This window comes from Balaenoptera acutorostrata, chromosome 2, assembly GCF_949987535.1.
Source record: "Balaenoptera acutorostrata chromosome 2, mBalAcu1.1, whole genome shotgun sequence".
Taxonomy (NCBI): Eukaryota; Metazoa; Chordata; class Mammalia; order Artiodactyla; family Balaenopteridae; genus Balaenoptera; species Balaenoptera acutorostrata.
Genome location: NC_080065.1, coordinates 185709489 through 185733202, shown reverse-complemented (window position 1 = coordinate 185733202; position 23714 = coordinate 185709489). Strand labels below are relative to the sequence as shown.

The window sequence follows — 23714 nt, the reverse complement described above, 5'->3', positions numbered from 1 at the left end:
TCTGGGCAGGGACTTGTCTAGGATGGCCCAAGTGAAGTCTTGGGGATTGTGGGAGACCTCATGTCCTGCTACCCAAAGCACAGGGAGGAGGTCAGGGTGGGGCACAGTGCCGAGGGTACCAGTTCCCACCCCTGCACACTGAGGGGGGAAACTGCCATCTCCAATGCAGTGTAACTACTTGGTGCCAGTGTCCATTGTGGTGCTCATCTTTCTGGCCTTCCAGCAGAGGGCGTACATGGCTCCTGCCAACCTGCCTGCCCTCCTGCTGCTGCTAGTACTGTATGGGTGAGGGCCCTAGCCCTTCAGGGCCTGTTCTTACTGACCCCCCCCCAACACTGTTGAGGGAGATGGGGCTCTGTAGCAGCTCCTAAGGAGAGGGTATGGAGCTCTGAAGTGAACCCAAGTAGGATCTAATTCAGTGGTGTGCCGAGGTGGCCTTAAAAGCTCATCTTGGCCTGATCCACGTTATAGAGGCCTACAACACAGAATTAGGAAGGGAGATCTGTATTCCTTTCAGGGCTGCTCAGCCCCTGTCTGGCAGTAACAGTGGCTCCTGTTACCCCTCAGCTGGTCAATCACACCGCTCATGTACCCAGCCTCCTTCTTCTTCTCCATGCCCAGCATGGCCTACGTGGTGCTCACCTGCTTCAACCTCTTTATCGGCATCAACGGCAGCATGGCCACCTTTGTGCTCGAGCTCTTCTCTGATCAGGTGGGACCCGACAAGGCTGGGCCTTGGGCTGGAGTTGGACTGGGCATCAGCCTTGGCCCCTTACCCACCTCCTTCTTCCTGCCCCTGAGTAGAAGTTACAGGAGGTGAGCTGGATCCTGAAATGGGTCTTCCTTATCTTTCCTCACTTCTGCCTGGGCTGGGGGCTCATCGACATGGTGAGGAACCAGGCCATGGCTGACGCTTCTGAGCGCTTGGGTGAGAACTTCCCTCCAGGTGGGGAAGTGCCAGATGAGAGTCAATTCTATAGGGTAGGGACAAACAGTAGGCCCCAGGAAGAGACCTGGAGGTCTTAGGTGGCCCCCAAGGGCTGGAGGGCCAAGTTAGACGTGCAGCAAAGCAGCCATAAAATCTAATTCCATTTGATCACATCGTAAGAGGTCTAAGGTCCTAAATAAGGGAGGTGGTGATACCGCTGTTTTCTTTTTCTTTTCTTTTTATCTTATATATATATATATATATTTAATAGATTTATTTAATTAATTAATTTATTGGCTGCATTGGGTCTTTGTTGCTGTGCGCGGACTTTCTCTAGTTGCAGCGAGCGGGGGCTACTCTTCGTTGCGGTGCACGGACTTCTCACTGCGGTGGATTCTCTTGTTGTGGAGCACGGGCTCCAGGCGCACGGGCTCAGCCGTTGTGACTCACGGGCTCCAGAGTGCAGGCTCAGTAGTTGTGGCACATGGGCCTCATTGCTCTGCAGCATGTGGGATCTTCCCGGACTAGGGCTCGAACCCATGTCGTCTGCATTAGCAGGCAGATTCTTAACTACTGTGGCACCAGGGAAGCCCCGATGCCGCTGTTTTCCATGCCAATTAGACCCCAGTTGGGTGGCCTATTCAGCTTGGTCCTTTCCCTTAAGAACCCAAGGTGACCTGAATGGGGAGAGGCCCAGAAACCAAACCCCTAAAATGACCCAATCCCTCCTTCATGTCCTCACAGGAGATGGGCAGTTCCAGTCACCCCTGCGCTGGGAGGTGGTCGGCAAGAACCTCTTGGCCATGTTGATACAGGCCATCTTCCTACTCTTTACACTCCTGCTGCAGCACCACAACTGCCTCCTGCCACAGTCAGTGGGGACCACGGAGGGTGGTAGGGGCTGGGACCTGGCTTTGGGCCCACTCATGTCTCTGTCCTCAGACCTAAGCTGAGGCTGCTGCCCTCCCTGGGAGAGGAGGATGAGGATGTGGCCCGTGAGTGGGGACGGGTGGTACAAGGAGCCACCCAGGGGGACGTGTTGGTGCTGAGGGACCTGACCAAGGTGGGTGCAGAGTGCTGGGGTGGGCGGCTCCCACTGGCCCACCCACCTTTCTCATGGACCTGCATCCCTCCCAGGTGTACCCTGGGCAGAGGACACCGGCTGTCGACCGCCTGTGTCTGGGGATCCCCCCTGGTGAGGTAAGTCCAGGCTGGAGGTCCTGGTGCAGGGGTGAGAGGCTGCCCTACTGTGCACCCAGTGGTCTTTACTGTGTTTGTGCCTATCTCCTTCTACTGAACACCTACTGTGAGCCTGTTGCCCTTTATTGAGCACTTACTGTGCACTTTTATTGAGTACCTACTGCCTGCCAATATTTGAAGTCCTATTTTGAGCCAACAAATCTCATTAAGCACCTACTGCATGCTTACATTTATTGATCCCTACTGTGTGCAATAAGGTATTAATAAGATCCTAGTGAGGACAGATTTATTATTGAGCATCTATTGGGCTCCCATACACGTGCCTGCTACCTTAATCAAGCACCTACTATGTGCCAGCACTTATTGAGTACCAGTTGTATACACTAAAGCATTACTGAGCCCCCTTGTGTGTACCAAAAGTGTATTGAATGTCACCTTTGTGATGATCAACTTTTATCAAACCAACAGCACTTATTGAGCCCCTACTATATATGTATCAAGCACTTGCTAACAACCAATATTTAGTAGGCACCTGCTTTGTACCAGTTCACATTCAAGCAATTGCTTTGTGCAAACTTTTCTGCTGTGGGCCGTTTACTGGCCACCTTCTAGGGGCTGGCACATACCTCTGCACACGTGTGGTGTGTTAGTGTTATAGTCACTCTTTAGCAAGTGCCTACTGTGTGCAGCCAACCTCTCCACCTTGGGCTGACTGCGCACCCAGCATGAATTCTCACCAGGTGCCATTGCCATCAGGTACCCACTGCATGGCAGGAAACATTCTGAAATCTCCTGCCTCGATATTTATGGAGCACTGGCTGTGTGTGACCTTTATAGGATACCTACTGCGTGCCAGGATTGATTAAACACATGCTGTGTGCCAACCAGAATTCCTGCTATGTGACAGCTTTATGTCTACTCACACACCCCAGTATCTGCCCCAGGGGTCCCCTTGGCCACAGCCCTCCAGGTGGAAACTGAGAAACCCACCCCCAGAAATCAGAGATGCTGGGACAAGTGTCCAGGCCTCTGTAAGTACCGTCTCTGGGTGTACCCGCAGTGTTTCGGGCTGCTGGGCATGAACGGAGCGGGGAAAACGTCCACGTTCCACATGGTGACCGGGGATACGGTGCCCAGCGGGGGCGAGGTGGTGCTGGCAGGCCACAGGTGAGGGGCTCGGGAGCCCTTGTTCCTCCCCACCCCCGCCTTTGCATGCACGGACCGAGTGGGGTTTGAGTCCCTGACCCCCACACCCCTGCAGGGTGGACCTGGCCCTGAGACACCTTCTGTCCCTTACCAGGGTGGGTGGGCCCTGAGACCCCTGCTTGCCCCCAGCATGGCTGGGGCCCAGCTAGTTCCTGAAGCTCCCTGTTCCCCATCCCCAGCGTGGCCCGGGAACCAGCCGCAACTCACTGCCGCATGGGCTACTGCCCTCAGTCGGATGCCATCTTCGAGCTGCTGACCGGCCGCGAGCACCTGGAGCTGTTTGCACGCCTGCGCGGTGTCCCGAGGCCCAGGTTGCCCAGGTGACACTCCCCACAACCAACCCCTCCGGTCTCTGCCCCCAACCCCGCCCCTGGACCACAGCCTACCCTGGTGCTCCTTGGCCATACCCTGAGTCCAGGTCCACCCATGCTTGGTCCTCTGGCCCCGCCCCTGCCCTCCCCCAGCTCCTGCATACTCACTTGGGTCTACCTCCCCTTCCCACAGTCCTCCCTGCTTAGAGACCCACCCCTTCCCTCCTTGACCCTTCTGGCTATGGCCTCGCCTACTCACGTCCTGCTTAGGGCTTCCTGGTGGCTTCCTGCCCTGGGCCAGGTCCTGCCTCTCCCTTACTCTAGCCCCGCCCCCAGGTAGCAGTCCCGCCCCTGTACTCGCTCTGGCCCCACCCTCTTTAGTTATCTTCCACCCCCTTCCTCGCCCTAGCCCCTCCCACTCACCCTGCTCCCCCATGCTCACTCTGCCCCCCCTCATTCTGGCCCTCCTCCTCACTCTGGCCCCCCATTCTCTGACCCCCACTATCTTGGCCCCCCTGCTCACTCTGGTCCCCCTACTCTGACCCGGCCCCCCACCACATGCTCACTCTGCTACTCCCACTTCCTCCCGCCACAGACAGCAAGCTCGGGCCTGGGGCGCCTGAGCCTCCCTCAGTATGCGGACAGGCCCGCGGGCACCTACAGCCGTGGCAACAAGCGGAAACTGGCGACAGCCGTGGCTCTGGTGGGGGATCCAGCTGTGGTCTTTCTGGTATGTGAGGGGGAGGACAGGGGGGTGTGTGCGCAGAGTAGGGGCGGGACAGGGCCATGCTTAAGCATCTCCCCACTCCCAGGATGAGCCACCCCTGGCATGGGCCCCGGTGCATGGCGTTTCCTCTGGAACAGCCTTCTGGCCGTGGTGCCGGAGGGCCGCTCTATGGTGCTCACCTCACACAGGTGGGCCCCAAACCGGACGCCTGGGTCTGCGGGTCCAGGTGCTCCAGCCGGGGGAGATAGGTGGACCAGGCCCGAGCTAGAGGCTTTCAGATCCCAGGGTCACAGGGGATGGGGTGGTCCTCCCTTGGGGGAGGATGCCAGGCCTGAGTGGGAGAACACACGGAGGTGGTACCCGGCCCGGGGAACAGAGCAGTCTGGGCCCGACAGGAAGTGTTCAGAGCACAGGGTGGTCCAGAGCTGGAGGGTGAGGGTCCCCAGCAGGAGCAGCCCAGTGCCCGGCACCGCCCATCCAGGCCTGGCCAGAGCTCACGGCTCCGGGCTCCCACAGCATGGAGGAGTGTGAGGCGCTCTGCACACGCCTGGCCATCATGGTGAACGGCGGTTCCGCTGCCTGGGCAGCGCGCAGCACCTCCAGGGCCGGTGAGTGGGGTGAGGCTTCAAGGCCTGGGTGCAGGCAGATCCGGGTGGGGGTGTAGGTGGGGCCGGAGGGGAGATCACGCGGGGCCAAGTTGGCTCTCAGCGGGGAAGAGACAAGGATCATGGACTGTCCAGGATGAGAGGGGGAATGAGGTCTGATGGCTGAGGATGGGTCCATGGGCGGGGACACGAGGAGGTCTGCAAGTGGGCGTGGCCCAGAGCTTGGACTTGGGCGTGGCATTGTGTGGGCGGGGCCTGGGAGAAGCAGAGTTAGTGTAGGGATGAGCATGTAGGAGGGGCGAGGACGAGCAGGGGTTGGGGTCAGGTGTGTTGGCAGGGGGTCAAGAGGAGCCAGGTATAGGGGTGGGGCTAGGAGAGAGCTGGAGGGTGGTGTGGGTGGGTCTTAGGGAAGAGTGGGCTGAGGGACTCCACTCCACCCCACCCCACCCCACCCCACCACAGGTTCGGGGCTGGCCACACGCTGACCCTGCGGGTGCCCGTGTCTCAGACCAAGTCGGCGGCAGCCTTCGTGGCAGCCACGTTCCCGGGGGCCGAGCTGCGGGAGGTTCACGGTGGCCGCCTGCGCTTCCAGCTGCCTCTGGGAAGGCGCTGCGCCTTGGCGCGCCCCTTTGGAGAGCTGGCAGCACGTGGCGCAGAGCACAGTGTGGAGGACTTCTCTGTGAGGCAGACCACGCTGGAGGAGGTGACCACTGCGCCAGGACAGGGCTGGTGGTAAAGGTGGGGATGGGGGCCAGACCCTCAAGCTGACCTCCCCTCCTGTTTCCTTGGGCTGCCCAGCACTAGGTATTCCTGTACCTCTCCAAGGATCAGGGAAGGAGGGGGACGAGCAGGAGGCAGAAGTGGGGGCGGACCCTGTGCCAGGCCCGCAGACCCCCAGACTCATCACCGAGTTCCTCGATGACCACAGCATGGCCGGGACGGTGCTCTGAGCCTCCCTCTCCTCCGTGGAGCTGGTGGGAGGCCCTGGGAGTGACCAAGGCAGGGCAGAGGGGCTGGAGCCGGGACCCAGACTCCCTGAGGGGTTGCTGCCCTGGAGGAAATAAAGAGAAGTCGTGGTGTGAAGCCCTACGCACATGTGTCCATGCGTCAGGCTGCATGCTTGTCCAAAAATGGCTCTCCATGTCTGGATACCGGGCCTGGCACCCGAGTGTGTGCAGGAGTTGGTTTGTGGACACAGATGTAATCTCTAGGGTGCAGGTGAGAACCCAGCTACAGCCGACTGGACTCCCAGCTTTGAAGCCCTCTATGGTGGGCTGGGGCGTGTCTCCCTGCAGGTTTACCCTTCATAATAGCCTGGACAATGGTCCCGGGGCCCCTAAGTGCCCACGTGGTTCTGGCGCCTGAGGGCGGTACCTGTGAGTAGCTGGTCATGAAATGGGCATGCTGTCAGGGCTCAGGAATGTCTGGGGCAGCTGGAGGAGCCCAGCAGGGGTGACCCAGGCCTCAGGCCTCCCGACCAGGTCAGAAGCCCACCAGCCAGCCAACCCACCAGCTAGCCCTCACCCCCTGATCCTGGTCTCCAGAGCAATGAGTGGTGGGCAGAGGTTCCTTAAGGGGCTTCTGGGCGGGGTCTGTGGATGGACTCGGGCCTGGAGAGTCGGGTTTGCCATGAGGGGCTGTGGCCTGCATGCCCCGTGCCCAGAGATCACACCTGAGGTCAGTGGGGGCCAGTGTGGGGACTCTGGAAGGGGGCGGGGGGAGGAAGATCTGGGGAGGGGAGAAGGCTCAGATTGGGGGGCTCGAAGAGAAGAGGTGGTCATGGGGGGAGGGGACCGGAAGCTGTACACACCGCCAGCGCTCCAGATCGGGGGACCCCACCAGGGAATGGAGGAGGCGGCGCGGTGACCTCAGGAGCGTTAGCAGCCCTGCTGCTGGCCAGCTGTCCCGTGCTCATGGTCGGTGCGTGTCCCTGGAATGTAGAATGGGGGGTGAGGGGCGGGAGCTGGGCCGAGGGGAGGAGACCCACTATGCCCAGCGCTGCCCAGGGGCCCTGGGGTCTGCAGGGGGGTTGCCAGAGGACGTAGGGCAGGCATATCCGTGAGAGGTGGGAGGACTGGAGGGCAGGTGTCTGTGTGCAGGGGTACCCGTTGCATCTGCGGAGCTGGGTGGCTTCTGATCGTGTGTCCAAGCCTGTGTCCCTGCGTGTCGTCGTGCTCCCGTGTCTGCACTCCTGGGTGCATCTGGGTGTGGCCGAGTGGGGGCATCAGTGTCTCTGCAGTCCCCCGTGTGCCCGCCAGGGCCTTGCCCGGGGCGCCAGTGCCAGGCAGGGGCACCTCGACCAACGTGCGTGCGGACCAACGTGCGTGCGCGCGCAGAGCTCCTGAAAGCGGAAGCTGGGGGCGGAGCCTGGGACCCCACCTTCAAGCCCACTGAGCGGAGGGGCAGGCTGAGGCTGGGGAGGGTCAGGGGCGGGTCTGAGTCACCGCCTCCGGAGGCCTTTTCCTGTGGGGGGAAGCACCCGCCAATGAGGGCTGGGCCTGTCACGTGGGCCTGACAGCTGGGGGGGGGGGGTGGCCAGCGACAATGTGGTCCCGAGGCCACTGACACCAGGAGCTGCGGCGCTGAGACCCCCGGCCCGCCCCCCCCTCGGGCCCCTCGGGCCACTTGGCCCGGCCACAACATGTTCTCCAGGAAGAAGCGGGAGCTCATGAAAACCCCTTCTATCTCGAAAAAGAACCGGGCGGGAAGCCCCTGTCCGCAGCCCTCGGGGGTGAGTGAGCCTCTGCGGGGAGCTCGGAGCGGGCGGGGATCTTGGAGCAACACGCGGGCAGCAGGGGACCGGGGGACACCCTACGCTCGGGCCCGGCGGGGCAGGGCCAGGCAGTGCCATGCTGGGCCGGTGGCGCGGGGCTGGAACCAGCTACAGCCCCGGGGCTGGACTGCAGGGGCCATGCAGGACGGGCTGGGATCCCCACGTTCAGCTCATGGTAGGAGCCCTTGGGATGGTCACTGCACGCCCCACCCCGTCCAGGGCTGCCTGTGGGGTCCAGGGAGTATGGGTGCTCTGGGTCCAGGACTCTGTAGGGTGAGGGCTCAGGGAACTTGGGGCCTCCAGGCACCGTTAGATGTGAGAGCTACAGCCCAGCCACTGGGGGAAGGTTTAGAGCGAGCAGAGTGTGCAGTGAGATGCATGGGGTGGGCCTCGTACAAAGCTGGCCTGTGGTGTCCACAGGACTCAGGGGCCTAGTGGACCCTCAGAGTAAAAGAATCGAGGAGGTGTCTTTACCAGTGAGTAGGTGTGTCTGCAGTGGCCTCCCCTGAGGGGAGCTAAAGAGACCCTGGACCTCCCTACCCCGGCCCCCCCCCCCCAGGAAGTGGGGTGCCCCTCCCCCACACCCTGGCTGTGGTTTGGGCAGAGGCCGTTGTTTGTGAAAGCTCTGGGGAAGAGGATGTTGGGTAACAGGTGCGGGAGGGGCACAACACCAAATCTCAGCCCTCTGACCTGTGGCCTTTGACCCCCTGTGGGGTCAGGCTGAAGACCCTCCAGAGCCCCACTTCACTTCTGGGAAAACTGAGGCAGGGCCACAGTGGGAGCACCTGCTCTAGCGGCTCCCCCCACCCTCCCAGGAGCTGCCCAGGAGAGATGGGGCTGATGCAGTGTCCCTGGCACCCAGCCTGGAACCACCAAGTGTGGCCTTGAATGCCAAGGCCACGGGCACACTCAAGAGGCCCACCAGCCTAAGCCGCCACGCCAGCGCTGCCGGCTTCCCACTGTCCGGAGCCAGCACCTGGACGCTGGGCCGTGGCCACCGCAGCCCACTGTCAACAGCCAGCCCAGCTGAGGGACCCATCCAGGGACCCTGCCCCGACACTGTGGAGGACATCTCCCACCTGCTGGCTGACGTGGCCCGCTTCGCCGAGGGCCTTGAGAAGCTGAAGGAGTGTGTTCTGCGTGAAGGTGAGAAGTGGCAGGGACACCGCGGCCTGGGTGGAAGGCAGAGTTGGACACAGATATCCCAAACCCTGTGGGGTCGAGGCAGGGTGGAGGGAGGGATTTGGGGAGGCTCCGAAGAGGGTTGTAGGGAGGACTTCGTGGAAAAAGCCATTGCAGCTAGGGTTCTGAGGGATGTATAGGAGTTTGGTGGCAACCAGGAAGAGGGAATGTCATGTGCACAGGCTCAGAAACATGGAGTGGAGGTGCATTTGGGGGAACAAGGTTCGGGTGTATGAAGTGTGTGAGGGTGGAGGCATTGAGAATGGCAAGCAGAGGGACCCTGGACGTTATCCTGAGGGTGGTGGGGAGCCATAGAAGGTGTTAGAGCAGAGGTGGAACAAGGTCAGATCTGCATGTTGGACTGAAATGGACTGGAGGCAGGCTGAGGTCTGGACAGAGAGAGATTCAGGACGGACAAGGGGCAGGACCGGCATGTAAGCTGCAGGAGTGAGCGGCCTGTGGGATGGCAGTTCCGTTTTCTCCACGCGTCTGCTGACAGCCCAGCTTCCTGCCGAGTTATTTTCATCTGCTTCCTGTTTGTCCCTGGCCGCCAAGGAGGGCACTATGATCTCTCCTGCCAGAAACCGCAGTGCCAGGGCCATGCTAAACACTCTGGCCTGCTCCCCACAGGTGCCTATTTTACAGATGAGGAAACTGAGGCCCAGAGAGGGGCCCTGACTCCTGGCTCAACCAGCCAAGGAGGGGCCAGAGCCCGGATTCGACCTCAGAGTGGAGAGAGACCTCAGCTTTGTAGGCGCTAATGGGGGGCTCTGCTGGCCCGGCCTCTGCTGGGTTGGGGGGTGTCAGCCCCCAGGGTTATCTGGTCCTGGGGTGGGGCTGGAGTTGTTTCCTGGGGAAACTCTCTCTAATCTCGGTTCCTTTCCGATCCTGGCGCTTCCTTGGAGGCCAGACCTGGGCGGGGTTGAGCCGGTGGGCGTCCTGCAGGAGGATGGGCCAGGGCAGGGGCACCCTTCTTTGAACCTTGGGGCAGCCCTGGGCCAGGGGAAGGGCCTGGAGCAGAGAGCATGTGGGTTTGCATCCTGCTGCTGCCCCTGCCAGGCTGTGAGACTAGATCAGCTGTCCCTTCTCTAAGCCTCTGGCGTTTCATCTGTGAAACGGGGCAATGATATGCCCTGGGGAGTTGCTGACTGTAACCAGATGTCCTCAGCTCACAGTAATTGTTGTGGGGACAGTGAGAGGGCTTGGGGACCCTGTGCTGTCCACCTAGGAAGCAGTGGGCGGCGGGATCCACGTGGGCGGGGTCTCCCCACACCTCCCCACGCCCTGTACCTGGGCCTGTTTCCCTGCCTGCCCTTGGCCGGCCCCATCCCAAATCGAATTGCATCTCCCTGGGTCCCAGACTCCTGCTACCTGAGGCTGGGGAGCTAGCAGGACGCCGGGGTGGAGCTTTCCTCGGAGGGGGGCGGGTCTTCGGACCGGCCAGAGCCGGTTTGCTTGCGGAGGACCTGGCACCAAAGACCCCGGACCAGCCAGTTGCCTAGCCCGGCCTGCGCATTCACGGTCCCTGCGCCCTGACGGCTGCGCCATGTGTATCTGCGGGACGGTGCACCCGGCGCTGGACCAGGCGCCGGTGCGCTGCCAGGCAGGGCCCCGAGGTGAGGGGACCGTGCGGGGTGGGGGGTGCAGGGCCTGGCCAGGAGCACGTGGCACTCGGGTCATTTGCTGCCCGGGGCTTGCCTTGGCCAGTGCTGAGCTGGGCATGTCCAGGCTTCGCCAGAGTCCCACCTGCCCAGGTGGGTGTGCTGCAGGGACACAGGTGGCCGAGGCCCAGGCGACACGAGGGTCCTGGTGTGTGGGAGGAATGTCCTGGGAAGGGGCGTGGCCCGGCCTTTCCTCAGCCGGCCTTTCATGGATTCCGCAAGCTCCTTCCCGCCTCCCTGAGTTGGCCTCGGATTCAGGCAGCAAATCCTGCCTGGTGCTGAGGCACTGGGCTGCACTCGGAGGAATTTGGGGCCAGGGACTCCGTGGGGGTCTCCCTGTCGGTGGCATTCCGTGGGGGTCCTCAGTGCTGAAAAGGGATCAGACACCTATTTTCAGATTCCATTTTTAAAAATTTTTTTTATAAATGTATTTATTTATATTTTTGGCTGTGTTGGGTCTTCGTTGCTGCACGCGGATTTCTCTAGTTGCGGTGAGTGGGGGCTACTCTTTGCTGCAGTGCGCAGGCTTCTCGTTGCGGTGCTTCTCTTGTTGCGGAGCACGGGCTCTAGGCACACAGGCTTCAGTAGTTGTGGCACACAGGCTCGAGTGCAGGCTCAGTAGTTGTGGTGCACAGACTTAGTTGCTCCACTGCATGTGGGATCTTCCTGGACCAGGGCTTGAACCCGTGTCCCCTGCATTGGCAGGCGGATTCTTAACCACTGCGCCACCAGGGAAGCCCCAGATTACATTTTTTAAAGTTTTAATTTATTTTATTTATTTATTTTTTTTGAGCATCAGGTACCAGGCACAGAGTCAAAGGCAAACACGTGCGGGAGATATCCTCCCAGCTGGTGGCCAGGTCCCTCCTGGGTCTCAGGGTCGGCTCATTCCTTCCCCATCCGTACATTCCTTCGGCTTTGTTTCCACTAGATGGTGCGTGTTCTGCCCGCACACAGGGCTTTTTTCCAATTAAGAACATCTGAGGAGGGCATTTAAAGCCACGTTTGAAGATGCAGATCTGACCTTGACTCTCCTTTGCTCTAATACCTTCTATGGCTCCCCATTGCCCTTATGGTAAAGTCAGGCAGGGTCCTTCAGCCTGGCATTCTCATGCCTTCAGAGCTAGTGGAGATGGAAAAGCTGCGTGATCCTTGAGAAATGACTTCTCCCCTGTATGCCTCAGTTTTCTCATCTGCAAAATGGGGGTGATGACAGCACCTGCCTCATGTGGTGGCTGGTTGGGAGAGAGTGAGGTAACAGGGTGTTTAAGCCCCAGTGCCCAGGCAGGCAGGGCTGGGAGAGAGCTGGACAGAGCCCTGAGAGTTTGGGGCAGGGAAGGGGCCAGGTGGGTTGCCTGGAGGAAGAGGCCACCAGGACTGCAACTTGAAGGTCAGCGGGAGTTTGTTTTCTGGAGGAATGAGGAAAGGGTGTTCTGAGCAGGACTGTCTAGACTGATATCTGGCCTTTGATGACCTGGCCAGCAGTCGAGAGAGGGACAGTTCCTCACACCACCGCCCCCCCAACGAGGTCACACACTGAGCCTCAGGCAGTTACCTTCTCCCACCTTGGCCTCAATTTCCCCACCCGGGGACAGGAGCTCTGAGGAGGGTTAGGGTTAGGTGGTTAGGTGGGCAGGCTTTCCCTCCCTCCCTGCTCATACCCACTCTGCCTGGCAGACCTCCTAGAGGCCCGCCGGCCGCTTGCCCATGAGTGCCTGGGTGAGGCCCTCCGCGTGATGCACCAGGTCATCTCCAAGTACCCACTGCTGAACACCGTGGAGTCGCTCACAGCTGCCGGCACCCTCATTGCCAAGGTCAAAGGTCAGCCAGGACAGGGCAGCAAGGGCTGTCTGGGAGGGCTTCCTGAAGGAGGGGATGTTTGAAGTGGGTTTTGAAGGATGCATAGGAGTTTGATGGGCACAACTCCAATGCTCCCCCTTCAGTTAGTTGCACGGGTGGTCACCTCCCAGACTGGGCCAACCTCTCTCGTCCTTGTCTGCCCCCAGCCTTCCATTATGAGTGCAACAATGATTCAGACAAGCAGGAGTTTGAGAAGGCCTTGGAGACCATCGCAGTCTCCTTCAGCAGCACGTGAGTGTGGGGGTGGGGAAGGGTGGCGGAGGGTGGGGACCCATGTGCCTCTTGACACTTGCCCCCTGACCTGCAGTGTGTCCGAGTTCCTCATGGGTGAAGTGGACAGCAGCATCCTCCTCTCAGTGCCCCCTGGGGACCCGGGCCAGGTGAGCAGGGATGGCCTGGGTGCTGCACAGGGTCAGGCTGGCAGGGCGGGTGAGTCCCCCCCTGCCCGCTCTGTGGACCGTGGTCTCCCGCTCTGTCCAGGGGGGGCGGTGACTGTCTCCTGCAGGGTGGGCATCAAACAGGACCCAGCCCGGACTGGACTCACCTGTCTCCCTCTGGTACAGTCCATGGAGAACCTGTATGGACAGGGGAGCGAGGGTGCCCCGCCCAGCAGTGAGGACTGTGATGAGGGTGAGTTCTGAGCCTAGGGGCAGAGGGCTGAGGACGGAAGGGTGGGCTGGGCTGGAGCCCGGGCTGAGGGGCGTCTGTCCCGCAGGCTGCCTCTCCCCGGAGGCGGTGGACACGCTGCTGCAGCGCTGTGAGGGGGGTGTGGACGCCGCGCTGCAGTACGCCAAGAACATGGCCAAGTACATGAAGGACCTCATCGGCTACCTGGAGAAGCGGAGTGCGCTGGGTGCGAGCTGGGCCCGCGGGGCGGCATCTGGTTGGAAGGCCCCTCCCCTCACCCCTGCGCTCACACCCCTCCCCTCACCCCTGCGCTCACACCCCCTCCCCGCCTGCAGAGATGGACTTTGCCAAAGGTCTGCAGAAGATCGTCCAGAACTGCAGACAGAGCGTCATGCAGGAGGTGGGGAACTCGAGGGAACGGGGTGGGGTCCCTCAGGCCTGGGTGTGTCTCGCCCCTCCAAGATGGGCCAAAGGAAAGGGGTTTCCCATCTCTGCAAGGGCAGCTGAGGGAGCTGGGGAGGCGGCAGGGCTTCCACGAGGGCGCCTGTCCCACCCCCGTGACTGCCGGCCCCGCCCCCACAGCCGCACATGCCCCTCCTGTCCATCTACTCGCTGGCCCTGGAGCAGGACCTGGAGTTCGGCCACGGCCTGGTGCAGGCGGTGGGCACGCTGCAGACCCAGACCTTCGTGCAGGTGAGCTTCGCCCTGGAGGGTGGGCGGGGTGGAGGGTGCCCGGGTCCCCATCACACACGTCTCCCCCCTCCAGCCCCTGAACCTGCGGCGGCTCGAGCACGAGAAGCGCAGGAAGGAGATCAAGGAGTCTTGGCACCGTGCCCAGAGGAAGCTGGTACCGCGGGGCGGCGGGGCTAGGAGGGGGCAGGGTGGGCCGGCTCGTGCACGCGCAGTCCCCTGGTGCACACCCGGGTGGTCCTTTCCCGAGTTTTGCGGACACCCGACAGAGTGCCCTGTGCCCGCGTGGGGCTCACTGTGGCGTCACAGGTTGGAGTGGGTCCTGTCTCCCAACTGCTCCAGCCCCATTACCCGCAGCTGCAGCAGGAGAGGCCCTGGTCCGGGGCCCCCATCACTGTCACGGGTCAGATGTCCGGAGGGACCGGGTCACCCGTGGCCGCCAGGAGCAGGTCTGGGTTAGAGGGAAACTGAGGCTCTCTCAGGTCTGGTGGATGCTCCAGGTTCGTCCATGTTGCTCTTTTCCCACCTCTCTTTTGGGCTGTTCCAAAGGCACTAGCAATCTTTTGCACCGCTCTTTAGGCCTGCTAACAGGGTCTGCGGTGCACAGAGCCCCCACGGCCCCTGCTCCAGCTAGTGGTGTCCTGTGGCACATCTGGCACATGAGCCGCTCCCACCTTTTCTACACCTGATGACAGCTTGCCGAGTACCCTGTTCTGCTTCTGGCCTTTTACACTCACCTCCATATCCAGGGACTGGCCCCATCTCACTCCATGTGAAACTCCTCCCTTTTTCTCAGCTACAAGTGCTCAGCTGCAGAGCCACAGGGCTTAGTTCACTAAATCCCTACTGATGGACAGTTTAGTTGTTGTTGAGCTGTTGCTGTTTCAAACACCACTGCTGTGACGAGCTTGTGCCCCTGTTGCTCAGACATGTGACCTACCATTTATCTCAGATCAGTGCCCGAAAGGTAATGGCTGGGTCACAGGTGTCATGAGCATAGAAGCTGACCTCCCGAGCCACAGCCATGCTTTTCCTCTTCTGTGAGCTCTCAGTTCATATCCTTTGCTCACCTCGGATTGTATAGTAGCCTGTTTCTTATTGACTTGCCAGAGCTCTTTACATATTAGAGAACCCAGGCCTTGATGAGATGTGTTACAAACTCCCCCACCCCCAGTTTATTGTTTTGACTTTTGATTTAACCTGTTGCCTGTTTTCCCAGTTGAAACCCATGATTGTTAGTAGCAGTCTTTTATGGTTTCTGGGTTCTGTGTCACGCATGGAAAGGCCTTCCCCATGCTATGTTTATTTTAAGAAATTCTCTCATGGTTTCTTCTAGTACTCTTGTGAGCTCTTTTCTTTATGTTTAAGCTTCTGATCGTGTAGACTGTGAGGTGTGGCCCCCAGAGGGCCCACTGGGTTTTGACTAAGTGCTCTTCCTGCCAACCCTGAGGGTGCCTGACTTCCTGTCTGAGCGGCCTCACTGTTCTCATCTCTGAGACAGGAAATGAAAGAGATAGAAGCACAAGTCGCTCTGGTGGGTGTGGGTGTAGGTGTCAAGAGGATGAGGTAGTTGGTGTCTCCTTCAGAGCTTAGCTGTGCCTCAGCTTCCCTGGCTGTGAAATGGGCATGCCAGATGCTGGCTCCTCCCAGGGTCGCCCTGTAGGTGTCACCTCCTATTCTTCCACCACTGGTTCTTGGGCGGGGGCCTCTGTTTGCTTGACTGGCCATGGGATTTTGGCCCAAGGGATGTGGGTGGCAGAGGTCCCTAACGCGGTCTCTGGCTGATGGTGCTGGTCTGGCTCCTCCCATGTCCACAGCAAGAGGCAGAGTCCAATCTGCGCAAGGCCAAGCAGGGCTACGTTCAGCGCTGCGAAGACCACGACAAGGCCCGCTTCCTAGTGGCCAAGGCGGAGGAAGAGCAGGCGGGCGCTGGCCCAGGTGCAGGGGGCGCGGCCTCCAAAACCCTGGACAAGAGGCGGCGCCTGGAGGAGGAGGCCAAAAACAAGGTGAGGGCGGGTCAGGGGGCAGGGGGTGCAGGACAGGTCTGACGCCCTGTGCAGGATTGCCCACCGCCGGGCCTTTGTCTGGGCTGTGCCTCCTGCCAGGAATGCCTTCCTGTCCTTTTGTGCCTGGCTGATTTCCGTGTGGGGCCTGAAGATGCCCTGAGGGCTGAACCTCGGGCTGAGGCCTCTCTGGGCACCCCACCCCCACCCCCACCCCCACCCCAGGCGGAGGAAGCCATGGCCACGTACCGCACGTGCGTGGCGGACGCTAAGACGCAGAAGCAGGAGCTTGAGGACACCAAGGTGACGGCGCTCCGGCAGATCCAGGAAGTCATCCGGCAGAGCGACCAGACCATCAAGTCGGTGAGCGCCGTGCTCCCGCCCCCGCCCCCGCCCCTGTCGGGGTGGGCGGGGCGGCTGTCCGTCCAGCCTCAGGACCTCCAGTACTTAGGGCCCCTCCCACCTGCCTGCCCGCAGGCCACCATCTCCTATTACCAGATGATGCACATGCAGACGGCCCCGCTGCCTGTGCACTTCCACATGCTGTGCGAGAGCAGCAAGCTGTACGACCCGGGCCAGCAGTACGCCTCCCACGTGCGCCAGCTGCAGCGCGGCGAGGAGCCAGACGTGCACTACGACTTCGAGCCCCACGTCTCCGCCAACACCTGGTACCCCGCCGTCTGCGCATGCCCGGGGGAGCCGGACTTCCCTCCTGAGGTGGGGGCGGGGGCAGTGAGCCTCTGTGACCCCCATCGTGGCCCCTTCTTTTTGGCTGTTGGTCCCACCAGGTCCCCGGTCTTGCGCGCCCGAAAGGGCAGTTTCAACGTCAGCGATGCCGCGGTGGCGGAGGCCGCGGGCTGCCCCCCGGAGGAAGGTGGGCTCGGCGACGGGGAGCTTGCCAAGGAGCGCAGGGGTGAGTGTACGGCAGGGGCGGGCGCGGCCCCCCTGCAGCCCCCTTCAGCCCTTCACTGGGGACACCTTCGCAGGTGGGCGCGGACACCAGGTGCACAAGTCGTGGCCGATCGCCATCTCAGACTCTGACGCCAGTCTGGACCCCAGCCCTGGTTCAGGTGAAGGGGCCTGGCCGGCGGCGGGGGGCTCACAGAGCTGCCGCCCCCGCCCCCGGGTTTCAGCGGGCTCATCGTGCAGCTGGGGGCCCTCGGGGGAGTCTCTGACAACCCTGTTTCCTGCTCAGGGGACTTTAAGAAGTTCGAGCGCATGTCTTCGAGTGGCACCATGTCGTCCAGCGAGGAGCTGGCCGACCAGGAGGGCAGCACAGGCGCATCAGCCTTTGACCAGGGTGAGGGGACCCCTGGGCGGGGCAGTGGGGAGAGGGGGGTTTGGACTCTCTCTGTGCGCCTGGCCCTGACCTGCCTCGGTGACACTGACCACCTGCCCCCGCTCCCACCAGATGACCTCAATGGCATGGCCCCGGAGCTGCCTGTGGCCATGCCCAGAGGGCCCTTCCGCCACGTGGGGCTGTCCAAGGCGGCCCGTACCCACCGGCTCCGGAAGCTCCGCACGCCGGCCAAGTGCCGGGAGTGCAACAGCTACGTGTACTTCCAGGGCGCCGAGTGTGAGGAGGTGAGTGGTGGTCCCGGGGGAGCCAGGCACCTGCATGTGTGCCCTCAGGACCGTGCCATGCAGAGCGCTGGAGGGAAGTGAAGCCAGGAGCACTTGCAGTCTCCTGGGGGAGAGCATCCCAGGCGGAGGGCTCAGCCAGTGCTGAGGGAACCAGAAGGCCGTGGGAGCAGCCCAGGCTGCACTGGTGGCAGGGGCACGTCTCCCAACCAGGAGGGGTGAAAGCTGCCCTGTAGGGGGGTGATGAGAGCAGCGGGGGACGCGGTGGGAGGGGGAGCCGGGGGTGTCTGCGTGGGGCTGGGGCGCCAGGAAGGTCTGCTCACTCCTCGCCCGCCCCCAGTGCTGCCTGGCCTGCCACAAGAAGTGCCTGGAGACCCTGGCCATCCAGTGTGGCCACAAGAAGCTGCAGGGCCGCCTGCAGCTCTTTGGCCAGGACTTCAGCCAGGCCGCCCGCAGCACCCCGGACGGCGTGCCCTTCATCGTCAAGAAGTGTGTCTTCGAGATCGAGCAGCGGGCGCTGCGCACCAAGGTGACTGCTGTGGGCACAGCTGCAGGGGCTCTGGCCGAGGGGCCGCGCAGGGAGGGGAGGGGTGTGGGCCCAGGCTGACTGCGGGCTCCCACAGGGCATCTACCGGGTCAATGGGGTGAAAACGCGTGTGGAGAAGCTGTGCCAGGCCTTCGAGAACGGCAAGGAGCTGGTGGAGCTGTCGCAGGCCTCGCCCCACGACATCAGCAACGTCCTCAAGCTCTACCTGCGCCAGGTGAGACAGATGGGGACAGAGCAGAGCAGATCCTGGGCTGGACCTGAGCCTGGTGGGGGGCGTGGCCAGCTCTGAGCAGGGTTGTGGTTGCTAGGCCAGGGGCGTGGTCAGTACAGGGTAGGCGGGACCGGTGCCTTTCAGGGGCGGGGCTGCTGCTAGGGGCGGGGCCAGTGCAGGACAGATGGCATGGGGCCAGGCCCACTGACCCCCACACCTAACCCGTCACCCTGCAGCTGCCTGAGCCACTCATCTCCTTCCGCCTCTACCACGAGCTTGTGGGGCTGGCCAAGGACAGTCTGAAGGCAGAGGCCGAGGCCAAGGCGGCAACCCGAGGCCGACCAGATGTCACCGAGAGAGAGGCTGTGGCCGTGGCCATGGCGGGCCGGCTGCGGGAGCTCCTGCGGGACCTGCCGCCGGAGAACTGGGCCACGCTGCAGTACCTGATGCGGCACCTGCGCAGGTGAGGGCTGGCCAGGCCAGGGTCAAGGGCGGTGGGGTCCCGGGAGCTGCTCACACCTGCTCCTGCACTCCGACCCCCAGGATCGTGGAGGTGGAGCAGGACAACAAGATGACGCCGGGGAACCTGGGCATCGTGTTTGGGCCCACGCTGCTGCGGCCCCGGCCCACGGAGGCCACCGTGTCCCTCTCCTCCCTGGTGGACTACCCCCACCAGGCCTGCATCTTGGAGACCCTCATCACCCACTACAGCCTGGTCTTTGAGGAGGAGCCTGAGGTGGCATCCGGGTGCCAGGTGAGGGTGGTCCACCCTGGGCGGGGGTGCAGGGCTCTGTGAGCATCATGGGGGCCGGGAACCTCGCTCACCCACGGGGGGATTAGACAGGAAGAAGGGCTGGGAGATGTCTGGCTCGGATGGGGCCAGAGCCCCGTCAGGGGCACCCAAGGCATCTTTGAATCAAAGAACTGGATGAAGTGTGGGTTCAGATCTGTGGAAGGAGCCCCAGGCAGTGCAGAGGCCCTTCGGCCTCCCCCCGCGTCCCCTGGAGCTCACATCAGAACGCACTAGACCCGACGTCCTGCCCCTTCTCCCATTTCCCATCTCTGCACCGCCTACAGCACATCCTCTGGGTCCAGCCTGCTGCTCTCCTCAGCTGACAGGCCTTGTTTCTGCAAGTCTGTTCGCTTCCAGGCAGCATCAGCTCCCACGCTCAGTCCCCACTGTGCGTCTTTAACCCCTCATCTGGCGTCTCTGGCTGTGGAGGTGACACGCCTGGGTGTGGCCTCAGGACAGTGGCTCCCACGCTGTTGTCCATGCAGGGCTTGCCTCAGCCTTCCTGGCCAGGGCCTCTGCCCGCTTTGGACGAGCTCAGCCTGCTCGTGACTTGGGATCCGGGGGCCTCACATGCTCAGCTGCAGCGGGTGTTAACAGTTTTTAGGGTTTAACAGGACAGAAAAATGGAATGTGGGATGGCCGGAACCATGGCGCCCCCTGACCTCCATTCCGCCTCTGCAGGATGTGACGTCCAACCAGGGGGCCGAGGTGGTGGTCCAGGAGCCGTACCCGGAGGTCAGCAGGGACGCGGCCTTCCCCCTGCCGGAGGAGGCTGAGGATGGGGGCCTCGGTGAGCAGTGGGCCCAGGCGGCAGATGACACAGTGGGTCCACCTCAAGGGCTGCATCCTGGTTTGTCTCCCGTGGAGACCATGAGTGTCACCTGCTTTTTCACTGTCTTTAACGTGTTACAAACACTTGCAAAGAGACACCCTTTCGAGGTGTTTTTGCCAACGCCGAGAAATGGGCACCCCGAAGTGGAAACGACCCCAGTGTCTGAGACCCTGCACCTTCGCCTGACCCGGGAGGGTTCTAAGCAGGGAGCCGGGCCTGCTGGGGGGAGGCGGATGCCCAGTTCTCCGCCCAGTGCCCCCCACCCTGCTCACAGGCTGTCCATCTGTCCCTCTGTCTGTCTGTCCCTGTCTCTCTCCCTTGGACTTTCCAGAACCCCACGCTACCTCCAATGACTCCGACTCAGAACTGGAGGAGGCCTCGGACCTGTCGTCCCCAGCGGGTGGGGCGGCCCTGCACCACCTCGGCTTCCTGGAGAAGCTGGGAGGCGAGGCGGGTGCGGAGGGCGGCCGGGACAGCCGCAGCGGCAGTGAGGAGCAGCTGGGCACTGCCACCGGGGAGGGGGAAGATGGGCCCGGGCCTGGGGTCTGGGAGGACCTCGGGGAGGAGCCGGCCCAGCGGCTCGCCGAGCACAATACCAACCAGTGCAACAACGTGGCTGTGGCCCGCCTGCCAGCCGTGAGGCTCCGCGGCGGGCGGCTGGCAGGGGGCGCAGGCTGGGAGAGGCGGCCAGAGTTCGTGTAGCTGGGGCAGCGGGCAGGTCTGCTCCAGGCTCCTGTCCCTACGGACACGTCACCGAGAGGCCTCTCCTTCCGCCCACAGCGGCAAGGGCATCACTGGCCACCTTTTCCAGAAGTTTCCGCCTGCGCTGCTCCGCACGCCCACCAGGCCCCACTCCGCTGAGCTGGGGGATTCTGCTCTTGGAGTCGCCCAGGCTGTGATGGAGGGACCCTGCTCACCCTGGCGCTGGGCCATGGAGGCCACATGGCAGCCGGGAGGAGGGCTGGACGCCTTTGTGGATGGTGGGCGGGCGGCCTCGGGATGCCCTGGCTTTTATGGAAAACTGGGTTTGGATACCTGGGGCTGAGGATGCAGTGAAGTTCCACGATGGAGTTCTCTTACAGGAACATTCCTTTTGCATAAAATAAAGTCTTTAACCTGCGCCTGTCTTCTCTGGCAGCAGTGGCCTAGCGACCCAGACACACAGGGCACTGAGCGCCGTCCCCAGCTCCTCGCTGGGCTTGGGGGGCAGGGAGCTGTGAGGAAGAAATTCCACAAGGCAGCCCCGTCAGGCGCGGGAGCCCAGGTGGCCGTGGGGACCGATTCCCATCGACTCCTGACTCGGGCCGCCAGCCCCCAGTGGCCCCCGAGCACTGAGGTGCGGCTGCTGTGCTGAGGAGCCGCAGGTGAACTCTACTCGCGCCAAAGGCCTCGGGAAGACAGCGGCCGCCACGGGGAACGGCGCAGCGGGGGAGAGGCGAGCACCCCGCACCCAGCTCAGAGACCCCAGTCGGGTTTATCCCGGAGGGCTGGGGCCGGCTCAGCAGAGACCCAACTATTCATTTGAGGAATTAGATGGAATTCACACCCAGTCATGGGTGAAAGCTGCTGGGCCTCCACTCCTGATGCAGAACAGCTCACCCCAAACTGCAGGCCCCCGCCCAGGCTTAGATAAGACCCGCTGTGGCAGTCAGGGCGCTTTGCCGCTGCAGACGCTTCCTAAGAGTGAGCGGGAAAAGCAGCCAGCAAACTACCAATGTGTTTTGCAAACAGATAATGGGCCGGGGGCCACACCCTCTCGGTTACATGTGGCCTGTGGCCACTTCTGCCCTGTAGAGTTGAGCAACTGTAGCAGGGCCACCTGTCCAGCAAAGCCAACATATTGACCACCTGGCCCTTTACAGCAAAACTCTGCTGACCCCGATCTACGTTTTTTAAAACAACGGTCAGAAGAATGAGCAAATCTATTAACATTTCAGAGTGCTCAGCAGGACAGGTAACAGCAAGAAAGCATCCCACTGTCAGGTGCCAAAGCATCTCTAAGGAGCCTGGCGGATCATGCCACACAACTTCACAGGCTGCACCACCTTCAGACAAGGGCTGGCCCAGGCTCACAACATGTCCTGGTGGCCGGAGTGAGGGGCTGGGGGTGCTGCGTGAAAGCCAGCCCCTGCCTCCAGACCCGGGGGGCCCCACTTCCTGAAGCCCCGAGGCAGGCAGGCGTCAGGACCAATCTCAGGGACTCAGAACAGGCTGTGCGTGGTGGCGCAGGCAGGCGGAACCGGTGCCCCAGCAACAAGCAGGGGACCCTAAAGGGGAGCTGGTGCCGCTGGATGGAGGGCGTAAGGGGCGTCTGCACCTCGCACCTGAGACCCCGCACCCGGGGACAGGTCTGTGCCCAGCCGGGAGACCAAGCACCCTAACCAGGAGTAGAAAGAATTTTCAGGGAATGAGTGAGTTGATTCTAGAATTCATTTGCAAGAATCAATACTCAAGAACAGCCAAGACAATTTTTTTAAACTGTAAATTATACATATTTACCATTTTTGCCACTTTAAACCGCACAGTTCACAGGCACTAAGCACCTTCACATTGTCGTGCAACCATCTCCACCATCATCTCCAGAACTTTCTCATCTTCCCAAAGGGAGACTCTGTCCCCGTGAAACCCTGACTCCCCATCCCCTCCCCCACCATCTGCTTCCTGTCTCTGTGGACTTGATTCCTCTAGGGACCCCTGTGAGTGGAATCAGACAGGATTCATCTGTCCGTGTCTGGCTCCTTTTGGCCAAGATGGTTTTGGAAAACGATGTATGTCTATCTGGGGGAAAGGGGAGACCTGTTCTCCTGTCAGATGTACTATAAAACTAAGATTTTAAAACTTAAATTCATCAATGGAAAAGAAGAGGATCTCAACACAGACCCATGTGGATCTGTGCGTTCACTACGAGAGTGGCAACTCAAGGCAGTGAGGAGAGCACCTCTGGTTCTTCACTATACGGTGTCAAGACCGCTGTCTGGGGGACAGTGACAGCCCCAAGTCATACGATGCCCAGAAGTAAATCCCAGGATTCGAGTCCTATGTATAAAGGCTACAAGGGGCTAGCTAAGAAATACAAAAAGTGGGAAAACATTTTTGTAAAGCGTATATCTAATAAGGGACCTGAGCCTAGAATATATAAAGAACCCCTAAAACTCAGCAGAGACAAATAACCCAGTTAAACAAGGGGCAAAGGACCTGTGCACAGACACGTCTCCGAGATGACCGGCAGGCAGCCGGCGAGCCGGGGAAAGGGGCTCACCACCCTCAGCACCAGGCAAGTGAATCTGAACCACAGCGACTCACCCCCGGGCCGCGAGAACCAGCGTTGGTGAGGAGGGGGAGACGCGAATAGGAACCCGGGCAGCCGCGGCGGAGACAGCCTGTCTCTCTAAAGGAAACAAGAGCTTCGGCAGGACCCAGCAATTCTACTCCGAGGCACACCCACAGCCAGAGAAATAAACACAACCACACCACCTCGTACCTGGACGCCCACAGCAACACGCCGCACAGTCGCCAACAAATGGAAACAGTCCGTGTCCATCAACTGAAGAGTGAACACGGGTCCCTCCACACACGGGGGCATCACTCGGCCGTGAAAAGGGGTGAAGCCCTGACACTCCTACAACGTGGACGGACCGTGAGAACATGATGCTCCGTTAAGAGAAGCCAGACACAGAAGGACACGATGTGTGATTCCACTGATGGGAGACGTCCAGAACAGGCAAATCCACAGAGACAGATTCGTGGTTGTCAGGGGCTGGGGAGGGGGTGGGGGTGACTGCTGACAGGGACAGGCTTTCTTTTCAGGAAGGTGGAATATTCCAAAATTGACTGCGGCGATGGGTGCCCGATTGTGCGTGTACTAAGGATCGTGGAACCATACACTTTAAATGGGTCAACTGTATGGTATGTAAATCCTACCTCAACGAAGCTATTAAACAAAAACACAGACAACTGCGCTTAGCCTGGGTAGGAGG

At 61.2% G+C, this 23714-nt stretch overlaps 1 protein-coding gene across 3 annotated transcripts; it reads left to right on the top strand.

The window, feature by feature from the left end:
- Positions 1 to 6504: 6504 nt before the first annotated feature.
- On the top strand, positions 6505 to 20851 carry ARHGAP45 (Rho GTPase activating protein 45). Of its 3 annotated transcripts, none has more exons than XM_057541799.1 (23): positions 6505 to 6654; positions 8545 to 8896; positions 12271 to 12414; positions 12600 to 12684; positions 12761 to 12833; positions 13017 to 13083; positions 13169 to 13306; positions 13416 to 13480; positions 13663 to 13773; positions 13847 to 13927; positions 15588 to 15776; positions 15999 to 16136; positions 16251 to 16441; positions 16562 to 16686; positions 16760 to 16843; positions 16969 to 17073; positions 17185 to 17357; positions 17695 to 17883; positions 17978 to 18115; positions 18349 to 18575; positions 18656 to 18866; positions 19587 to 19695; positions 20069 to 20851. In XM_057541799.1, exons 1-23 carry the CDS (start codon positions 6526 to 6528, stop codon positions 20437 to 20439), a joined length of 3495 nt encoding a protein of 1164 aa, XP_057397782.1. In that variant the 5' UTR covers positions 6505 to 6525; the 3' UTR covers positions 20440 to 20851. The 3 variants fall into 3 exon arrangements, with proteins under 3 accessions (XP_057397782.1, XP_057397780.1, XP_057397781.1); XM_057541797.1 differs by lacking the exon at positions 6505 to 6654 and adding an exon at positions 7586 to 7708 and having other exon boundaries at positions 8566 to 8896; XM_057541798.1 differs by lacking the exons at positions 6505 to 6654; positions 16760 to 16843 and adding an exon at positions 7586 to 7708 and having other exon boundaries at positions 8566 to 8896.
- Positions 20852 to 23714: the final 2863 nt, after the last annotated feature.